Source organism: Poromitra crassiceps (genome assembly GCF_964638095.1).
Source record: "Poromitra crassiceps genome assembly, chromosome: 23".
NCBI classification, from domain to species: Eukaryota; Metazoa; Chordata; class Actinopteri; order Beryciformes; family Melamphaidae; genus Poromitra; species Poromitra crassiceps.
The window spans coordinates 4,459,894-4,469,893 of record NC_139639.1 but is presented as its reverse complement, the minus strand read 5'-3'; the positions used below and the strand labels follow the sequence as shown (position 1 = coordinate 4,469,893).

Below are 10,000 nucleotides of genomic sequence, written 5' to 3'. Positions count from 1 at the left end.
CACACACACACACACACACACACACACACACACACACACACACACACACACACACACACACACACACAAGCACAGTAATTTCATAAAGCAAAGAGGGCACTTCAACATAGCATCAGTGTTAATTTCATGATCTGACATAATGGCCTTTTTCTATTTACAGGTTCATATACAAAGGGAAACATTTGATTCTGCTAGATTTACCTATCTAATTTTTCCTGATATTCATGTCCAGATTGTCCACCAAGATTTGGACTCTATGTATGATGAGTACCTGCGCCTGAGAGAGAAGATCCTAAAGCAGCTGGAAGGGATCCCTGCAGACTCCGAGCAAGCCAAGTTCCTCCGCTCAGAACTGGACCTCATCAACCAAAAAATAGGAGGTCTGCAGGGCCTGTCCTCAGCTTACCTTCAAAGGTACAGTATTTACCATAGTCTCATCACATATTTACTTCTTGTACTCCACAGTGTTTGAGTAAATTTAAGATAACATAAGACATTATAATATTTGATCCTGTGTGCTGAACATGTGACAATGTACAGCATAATACAAGTTTTCTGTTATAAGACCACTTCATCTCACAATCATTTGTGTGTCTTGATAACAGACTGTCCGCCCTCAAAGCCTTGCTCCAGAGCCTCCTCCACGTCGAGGATGTGGTCAGGGTGCACGAGGCCCGGCTGACAGAGAAGGACACCACCTCTCTGGACCTCCATGAGGTGGAGAACTATCGGATCACACTGAAGGTCTGACACACTTTCCATCTTTAGTTTATACAGCATTCTCTAGCTACATGTGGGTAATTGTCAGATTCGTCAGAAACTACATAACTTAGTAGTAAAGTAGCAAAGTAAAAGTAGCTATAAAGCAGGTGTTAGATGTTTGTCATTGAAAGCGTGTAGGTTTATTCATTTTCTCTATTGGCTTTACAGCAAATGAAGAATGATCTCGAGCAGAAGAGAGACCTGCTGTCGGCTATGGAGTCCGACCTGGCCAAAGCAGTGCACTGGAATGGTCAGATCGCCCAGCCCTTCCACAAGTGTGATGTGGACTTGTCCAAGTACTCAGACCTGGTGGGTCAGATGTCTGACCGTTGGCGCCGCATCCAAACCCAGATTGATAGCAGGTATGGTCATCTATTCTATGCCATTGATATTTTTATCGTGATACCTACAGTACAGTATCTCTCTATTATATTCTGTATTATTATATTCTGTAAATATCCTTCCATCCCTTTCCTCTTCCTCCCACTCCTTCCTCCTCAGAGTGTGGGACCTGGAGAAGCAGGAGAAACAGCTGAAGCATTATCAGCAGACCAGCACTTCCCTGGACGGGTGGATAGACAATGCCAGGAAGCGCCAGGACAGCCTCCAGACGACCAAGTTCTGTGACATCCAGACCCTCGTGGATCACCTCAACCAACAGAAGGCATGTTTTTCCTTTAAGTCAACAACATCATGGAAACAAATGTGAACTCAACTGATTTGATTTTAAATTGAAAATGCCCAGCATCTACACTTTAGTTGATTTGCTCTCAGTCATGAGCTTTACTGGTCCAGGTGTGTGTATATAAAATAGAATACATGAACTGACTTTTAGGAAGCTTTACTGCAAAAGTAGACCTTTTGCTTACATTTGTTTTAACAGTTGATACATTTAGGTCTATGAGCCCTCAAGATCAAAACAATCCTAAGACTAAAGACTCAATTTGCATTTTCCTTTTTTTTTCTTGAGAGCCAGTAACTCAAAACTAACCTAAAAATGAAAACACTTAGGAAAATGCTGAAAAATAAGATTATTCCAATAAATACTTATAATGTGATTCAAATTCCATTGGAAGAAGTGAATGGCTGTCTGAGAAGAAACACATATGGAAAATAACCTGATATCTGATTGGATCCATGAATTTAATGGCCTTCTGTTTACTGGACAGGCTCTTCACACTGAAATCAAAGGAAAGAAGGAGAAAGTAGAGGATGTTCAGAAGGATGCAGACACCTGTATTGCCTCCATAAAGGTAACTTAATGTGATCAGTTTTCTTATTACTGCCAGGATAAAATCTTTCCATTCACATTAGCAGACACGTAAACACAATAAAGTACAATACAAAAAACATTAAGGACATATTCCATTGTGTGATTTCAGGACTATGAGCTGCAGCTGGCGTCCTACAGTGCAGGTCTGGAGACTCTGCTTAACATCCCTATCAAGAGAACCATGCTGCAGTCCCCTGCTACTGTGGTCAGAGAGGAGGTAAGGGCTCTGCCGCTCTGGCAACATCATCTAAACATCTCATGGTTACGTAATTAACATCTGAGCTTTTGACTTCAATATTAATTTAATTAATTCATTGTAACCTCATTAGGCGGCTGACCTCCAGTCCCGCTACATTGAGCTGCTTACCCGCTCCAGTGACTACTACAAGTTCCTAGGGGAGATGCTGAAGAGCATGGAGCAACTGAAGGTAACTACTGGGTTTGTATCATGCGGTGTAAGACATGAACGCATGTCTGTGTATACCTGTTCTTCATGGTATTCCCATGATCTCACATGCATTTCCTACTAATATCACACTTTACAATACACAATGGCTGTGGCTGTCATTGAATTGTAAACACCTGTTAATTTATTACTATCACGTGTTATTTTCCTACCAAGATGGCCGTGTGGTGATGTAACAGAATACTATGAATATATACTAGATACAATAATGATAACTTAAGATGTTATCATTAAGGAAGACACACATAAGATGAATTAACATATATATTTGTATGGAAATATAAAAGTAGCTTCTTAACTTGTGTGTTTCCATTGTTTTCCTCAGATCAGGAACACCAAGATTGAGATGCTGGAGGAGGAACTCAGGCGTCTGAGGGACGACTTCCAGGATCGTAACCAGAAGAACCAATCTCTGGAGGATGCTCTAGCCCGCTACAAGCTAGAGCTCACTCAATCAAAAGAGCAGCTCATTTCTTTGGAGGAAGTGAAAAGAACCACGGCGATGCAGGCTAACGCTGCTCGGGACAGCCTGGACAGCACAAGCAACCAACTGAAAGACCTGAGCGACAAGCTGGCCCGCATTACGTATGAGCTGGATGAAGAAAAGAGGAAGAAAAGGCTGGCAGAGGAGCGCTACACCAGCCAGCAAGAAGAGTATGAGGCGGCCGTCCGGCGCAGGAATAAAGAACTCGAAGAGCTCAACTGGGCAAAGATCGATTTGGAGAAGTCCGTGAAGGACAAGCAACATGAACTGGATAGGCTGAAGATCCTGCTAGAGGAGGAGGCGACGCGTCGGCGTGGATTTGAGTCAGAGATCTCAAAGGTAAGATCACAGTCCAACCAGGAGATTAATCAACTTAAGCAGACATATGAGACCCAGATCCACATTACCAAGACCACTGTGCTGAAGGCTTCGCAACAGAGAGAAGACGACACAGCGGAACTGAAACTGCATTGCGACAGACTCGGAGCTGAGAAGAGAGATCTCGAGGAGGAGCTGAGGAGATTGAGGCTGTCTGTAGCCCACACAGAAGAGCAGAGGAGCAGGGCAGAGGAACAGGCCCAGCAGCAGAGGACCTCAGTGACAGTAGAGACCAGGAGGCGCAGTGAGCTAGAGGTGCAGTTGAGAACCGTAGTGCAGCAGAGAGGAGAGGATGACCTCAGGCTGAAGGAGGCCACCAAGAGCAACCAGGAGAAGACTAGGCAAATCAGCATGCTTACACGCAACCTGGAAGAGGAGGGGAAGAAGAGGAGAGCTCTGGAGGTGGACATCGGTCATCTGAAACAGACTCAGGCAGAGCTGCATTCAAAAAACACCTCCTATCTGGAGACGATCAACAAGCTTAAAGTGTCTGAGCAAGAGATCCGCATCACCCGAGTGGAGCTGGAGAAACAGAGTAGTGAGAAGACCAAGGCTGAGCAGAGTGCTGCCAGGCTACAGAGCCGCATCCGGGAACTGCAGTGCTCTCTAGATGGGATGGAAGCCGAGGTGGAGAAGCAGAAGAAGGCGACCCAGGAGGAGTTCACACGCAGGAAGAGGATAGAATCTGAGCTAGAGAGGATGACACATACGTGCAGAGAGCACACAAGCACCATTAACACCCTGAAGTCTATGCAGGTAGAGGTTTCCACCTCTGGGAGGAAGTATGAGCAGGACCTCAGGGCCCTCCAAGAGGCCCTGGACAAGAGCCTGAGGGACCATAAAGTCACCATGGAGCAATTATCCCAGGTGACAATCGAGCTGAAGACCCTGAAACAACAGCTGATGCAGGAACAGGCCCGGGTCCGTGAGGTTAACCTCCGTAACGAGAGCCTGTATAAGACCATTGAGGAGAAGAGCCGCCAACTGAATGAAAACACTACAGAGATTGAGAAGCTGAAGAGTCTGACACAGAACCTGACGAAGGAGAGGTTGAGGCTGGAAGAGGAGCTGAGGGCCATTAAGCAGGAGAGAGATGAGCTGAAGCTGAGCAGGGTCAGTGTGGATGGAGAGAGTGCATCTCAGATCTCAGCCTTGCATGTCCAACTCCAGAGCACCGGCAAGAGGACATTGGAACTCCAGGCTCTCACCAATGATCTGACCAAGGAGAGAGAAAAGCTTAAATTGGAAATTGAGAAAATCCAAAAGCAATCCATTGAGGTATTTTTGATTGCTTCAAGGGATCAGCTCCGCATCCGCATAATGCAACTAATTCCACATTTTTTGCTGCCTTTCGCATGAATAGAATAGATTGAAATCATTTTTTTTGCATGAGATGATTAAATTGCTTGCAGAGTTTTGATAATGCATTTCATTCACTGCACACTAAATTGTAACTAAATTAAACTCATATACTAACTGATTTTGAATCAACATGATGTACATATCATATAATATGTACATATGGATGATATGTGTCTACATATCAATGGATTGCAACAATATAACAATATTAACAACTGGGGATATTCCTGAAGACTTTGCTAGTCATCACAACATTATTTAAGGAAGAGAAACAGTGGTTTGTGACATTGCAAATTAAATTATGTAAATATTATTGACAATTTCATAAATTAGTAAGCTCTCAAAACATGCTACTAAGCAGAAACACATCTGCATTCATCAGATTAATTTGTTACAATTTATGTGGCTTTTTACATCAGATGTTGGTATTTTTGTTGAGATGTGTAAGAATGTTTTCTTATGAATGTGTGTTCTTATGTCTCCCCAGACATCCTTGATCGTGCACGAGTCCCACAGCAAATACAGTGAGGTGCTGCTGGAGAAGGACAGCCTACTGGCCAAGCTCAAACTGTTGGAGCAGGACAAGAGTCGCCATCAACGCATAGACGAGGAGCTCGCCCGCCTAAAGCTCTCACTAGAGTCTGAGCTACGCCACAAACAGCGCCTGCAGGACGAGAACAACACCATCCGCAAGGATTTCACCTACATGAAGAGCCAATATGAACTGAAAGAGAGCCAGGTGAGGCAGTGTGACTCCCTGAAGAGCGAGGTGGAGAGACTCATGAGGGAGCTGAGGAGTCTCGAAGAGCGGTACAAGTGCCGACTGCTGAGCTCTGAGACGGAGGTGTCAGACCTGGCTCTCAAAAGAGATGCCCTGGAGAGAGAGATCAAGAGGCTGCAGCAGAGACCTGACACGATGAGCAGGCAGTGCCAGACAGAGGAGAAGATCCCGACGGTAGATCCTTCCAAGCTGTTGTTCGACGGGGTGCGCCGTAAAGTGACAGCCCACCAGCTGTATGACTGTGGTATAATCAGTAAAAACATTCTAGACCAGCTCCTAAAGGGAAAGAAGACAGTGGATGAGGTCGCTGTAGATATCCAGCTTAGTCTGAAGGGGACTGGCATCATTGCGGGCATGACAAGAGGATCCCTGGCCAAAATGCCATTCACTGAAGCCAAGAACAAGGACCTCCTCAGCCCAGAAAGCGCCATCATGCTGCTGGAAGCCCAAGCTGCAACAGGCTATATTGTGGACCCCGCATTCAACGAGAAGATGCCCGTGGATACTGCCTGCTCCAGGGGAATTGTAGACACCGAAGACAGAGACACCTTGGTGATGGCTGAAGCAGCGAGCACAGGCTTTAAAGATCCATACACTGGCAAACTGTTGTCTGTGGGTCAGGCTCTGAAGCAGGGTCGCATAGACAAGGAGACAACCATCCGCTTGCTCCAGGCCCAGGAGTCTGTCGGAGGCATCTTGGACCCCGTTCTGAGTGTGTTCCTGCCCAAAGATCTGGCCTTGGACCGCAACCTTATAGATGAGGAGCTCTACAGGGCTTTGAACAAGAAACCCACCTGTTACCTGGATCCAGTGACAGGGGAGAAGATAACCTATGGTGACCTTAAGTTGAAATGCAGAATGGATCCTCTCTCTGGCCTGCTCCTGCTCCCTGGCCCAGAGAAGCCCATGACAGTAAAGGGCCTCCGTGGTGAAGTCTCCGTTACAGCGCTGGTCGACGCCAATTTGCTCGATGAAACCGACTTGGAGAAGCTCAACCAGGGCAAGCTCACGAGCAAAGATATTGAAGACAAGCTCAAGGCCTATTTGTATGGCTCAGACTGTATTGCGGGGATCTACGACGAGGCCAATGACCGAACAATGGCCTTCTATCAGGCAATGAAGGAGGGCCTGCTCATGAGAGGAACCACGCTGGAGCTCCTCGAGGCCCAAGCTGCCTCTGGTTTCATGATTGACCCTGTCAACAATGTCTTCCTGACGGTGGAGGAGGCCGCAAAGAGAGGCCTAGTAGGTAAAGAGTTTAAGAATAAGCTGATGTCTGCAGAGAAAGCAGTTACCGGATACAGAGACCCATCCACCGGAAATACCATCTCCCTTTTCCAGGCCATTGAGAAAGATTTAATTGAGAAAGGCCACGGGATCCGTTTGTTGGAGGCCCAAATTGCCAGTGGTGGGATCATTGACCCCAAAGAAAGCCACCGTATCGATGTGGATGTCGCCTATAAAAGGGGCTATTTTGACGAGGAGATGAATGAGATCCTGACATATGAAGGCGATGACACTAAAGGGTTCTTTGATCCAAACACCAACGAAAACCTGACATATCTTCAGCTGAAGGATCGATGCATCAAAGATCCTAGAACAGGCCTGGTGCTCCTGCCACTGAAAGACAAGAGGAAGCCCCAGAAGACTGAGGAGAGCCGGACCAATATCCTGCGCAAGAGGCGGGTGGTGATTGTTGACCCGGACACCGGGCTGGAGATGTCGGTGAGGGAGGCCTATCACCGAGAGCTGATCGACTACGACACCTTCCTGGACTTGTCAGAACAGGAGTGCGAGTGGGAGGAAATAACCGTCAAGACGTCGGATGGCTCTGAACGCTTGGTGGTGGTGGATCGGAAAACAGGGACTCAGTACGACATCCAGGACTCCCTTGACCGTGGCATGATTGACCAGACGTCTTTGGAACAGTACCGTGCCGGAACACTAACCCTGACCCAGTTTGCCGACCTCATTACCAGCACAACCCGCAGCACCGAGATGGCCATTACAGCCAGCAACGTTGACGATATGGTCACCTGTAGCAGCCCCACCCAGTTAGCAGCACCATCCTCCCCTACCGTTCGTAAGCGCTTCAACAGCATTTCCATCACCCTCTCTCCACCTGAGATGTATGATGACCAGAGTCCTGTGGCAGCCATCTTTGACACAGAGACTTTGGAGAAGGTCACTATTCCAGAGGGGCACCGAAGAGGCATCGTTGACACGATTACAGCACAGAGGCTGCTGGAGGCCCAGGCGTGCACAGGGGGCATTATCAACCCTGCCAACGGCGAGAGACTGTCCCTGCAGGATGCTGTCCATCAGTGCATCCTTGACGAGGACATGGCCTCTAAGCTGAAAGCGGCCCAGAAAGCCTATATGGGTTTTGAGGATTTGAAGACTAAGAGAAAGATGTCAGCAGTGGAGGCAATGCACGAGAAATGGCTGCCTTACGAGGCTGGCCAGAGATTTTTAGAGTTTCAGTATGTGACAGGGGGTCTGCTAGAGCCTGGCACCGGGCGTCGCACCACCATCGAAGAGGCCATCCGCAAGGGTTGGCTAGATGGCCGAGGGGCCCAGAAGCTTCAGGATGTCCGGACCCACCAGAAGAACCTGACCTGTCCCAAGACCAAACTGAAGATCTCCTATAAGGAGGCCATGGATAGCTGCATGGTGGAGGAAAGTAATGGTATGAAGATGCTGCAGGCTTCCTCTATGTCCACCAAGGGAATCAGCAGCCCTTACAACGTCTCTAACCCAGGCTCTCGCCCTGGGTCCAGGGCTGGCTCTCGGGCCGGCTCCAAGCCTGGATCCCGTAGAGGCAGCGTGGATTACTCTTCTACTTACAGCTATACCTTCTCTTCCAGCAGTAACACCCTCAGCTCGTAATACAAAGTGAGAAATAATGGAACTAGGCTAGCTGGTTATTAGTAGTAGTTCCTCCTATGCAATATGAGTATATTTTTCAAAGATTTGCTTATCTCATACGCTTTCTACCTACCTGCTGTTAGGTAGGTAGGTCATTTAACTGCTTTGCTTGTTTTCAATGTTGGGTGATTTGGTGTTTCAATATTATAGGTTTTATGCAGAATATAATTGTTGCTGTTGTAATGCATAAATGCTGAATTTAATTCATTTTCATAGATCATAAGATTTTTTTTAGAATGTATCATTTTATGCTCAGAACCCATTATACCGTTTTGTATTTCTGCAGTTTGGCTGATGTTTTGTAGTAATTCTTAGGACATAGGCTATTTGTTTTTGTTAATTGCAAATGCTGAACACTGGTTTAAAATACTGACATGACAAAGCAATGATCCATTATGAAAATGACTTACCACCAAGAAAATGTTCTTCACATGTGATGGAAAATAAATAAAGTTTTATTAATGACATCAGGTGTGTTTTTCCCTGGCTGGAAATCTACTGAGCATTACAGTAAAGTAAAGACACCCACAGCTCACCCAGGAGGGCAAAGTGCACATAACACCCAGATTTGGTATTTAAAAAAAAAGCAATGTCCATTCTTACCTATAGATGGCGCTAAGTGCCGTAAGAATATCATTCAATGGCATGTCTGGAGTAGAGCGAGGAAGAGGCTACCCACAATGCATACCAGAGGAAGAGAAACATTTGTTTTCCCAAAGATTTTACCAGTGAAATTGTGCTGTTTGGCAGTAATATTTCCATAACGAAGACTGAAAGGTAATTTATATTTATATTTCACCACCAACCGACCTGTTAACGTTATCTGAAGAGACTAACGTAGTTATCAGTTGCAACTAGTTATGTGACTTATCCAAACTTGAGGTATTAAGTAATGCAGTCACAGAGATTATCTCACTCGTGTCGTGGTCAGACACCGTTGTTGGCAAATTTTCCATCCTGAGATGAGGGTATAGTAAACAAACAATGTACATAATAGTGAGAACTAGGAGCGGTCAGTCTGAGAACAATGCAAGGTTTGGACTGAGTGAATGATTAAGCGAGGCAGTCTTCTATAGTGTGTCTCGGACTCAAACAAACTGGAGTTATGTAACCTCATCTGTGCTGTTCTCTGCCCGTACACAACGCTAGAGGTCATCAGGTTATCGTGTCACACAGTATACAGTAGGGCACACAGTCAAGGAGTTGTGGCGAAAACCCTGTGGGAAAAGTTACTGAGGCGTTTACGACCATGTCGTAGTCGTACAATGTGTTGTCACTCATGTTACATGTTTACTCATAAGGTTTTAGGTCATGTGCAGCCTACCTACATGTAGCCTATACAATGACCATAAGTCATATTATGTGTTTTGTGCTTTGTGATTTGCACTGGATATCCAGGGTGCCCAACGGTCGTTGAAAATCCTTGAAAGCTTGTGGATGTGAGATAATAAAATAATATGGATGGCCTTGAAATTAATGAGGATTATTATTATTACTACTAGAAATCTCGCACACCGTGCTCACACTCAATTTCTAGGGTGGAGCACTCTGGAGATGATGCACCAT

At 46.0% G+C, this 10,000-nt stretch overlaps 1 protein-coding gene across 2 annotated transcripts in view; it reads left to right on the top strand.

Annotated features, from left to right (window-relative positions):
* Window positions 1-8,518, top strand: part of dspa (desmoplakin a) — a 19,028-nt gene extending 10,510 nt beyond the window's left edge. Inside the window, exons 16-24 of one of the 2 annotated variants that reach the window (XM_083659822.1) lie at window positions 233-414; window positions 606-744; window positions 931-1,124; window positions 1,264-1,426; window positions 1,932-2,015; window positions 2,145-2,252; window positions 2,365-2,463; window positions 2,827-3,324; window positions 5,213-8,518. In XM_083659822.1, the coding sequence (XP_083515948.1) occupies window positions 233-414; window positions 606-744; window positions 931-1,124; window positions 1,264-1,426; window positions 1,932-2,015; window positions 2,145-2,252; window positions 2,365-2,463; window positions 2,827-3,324; window positions 5,213-8,395 (4,650 nt within the window). In that variant the 3' untranslated portion in view covers window positions 8,396-8,518. Of the gene's footprint in view, window positions 1-232; window positions 415-605; window positions 745-930; window positions 1,125-1,263; window positions 1,427-1,931; window positions 2,016-2,144; window positions 2,253-2,364; window positions 2,464-2,826; window positions 4,642-5,212 lie in introns of both variants that reach the window. The other variant, XM_083659821.1, reaches the window with a different exon arrangement.
* Window positions 8,519-10,000: the final 1,482 nt, after the last annotated feature.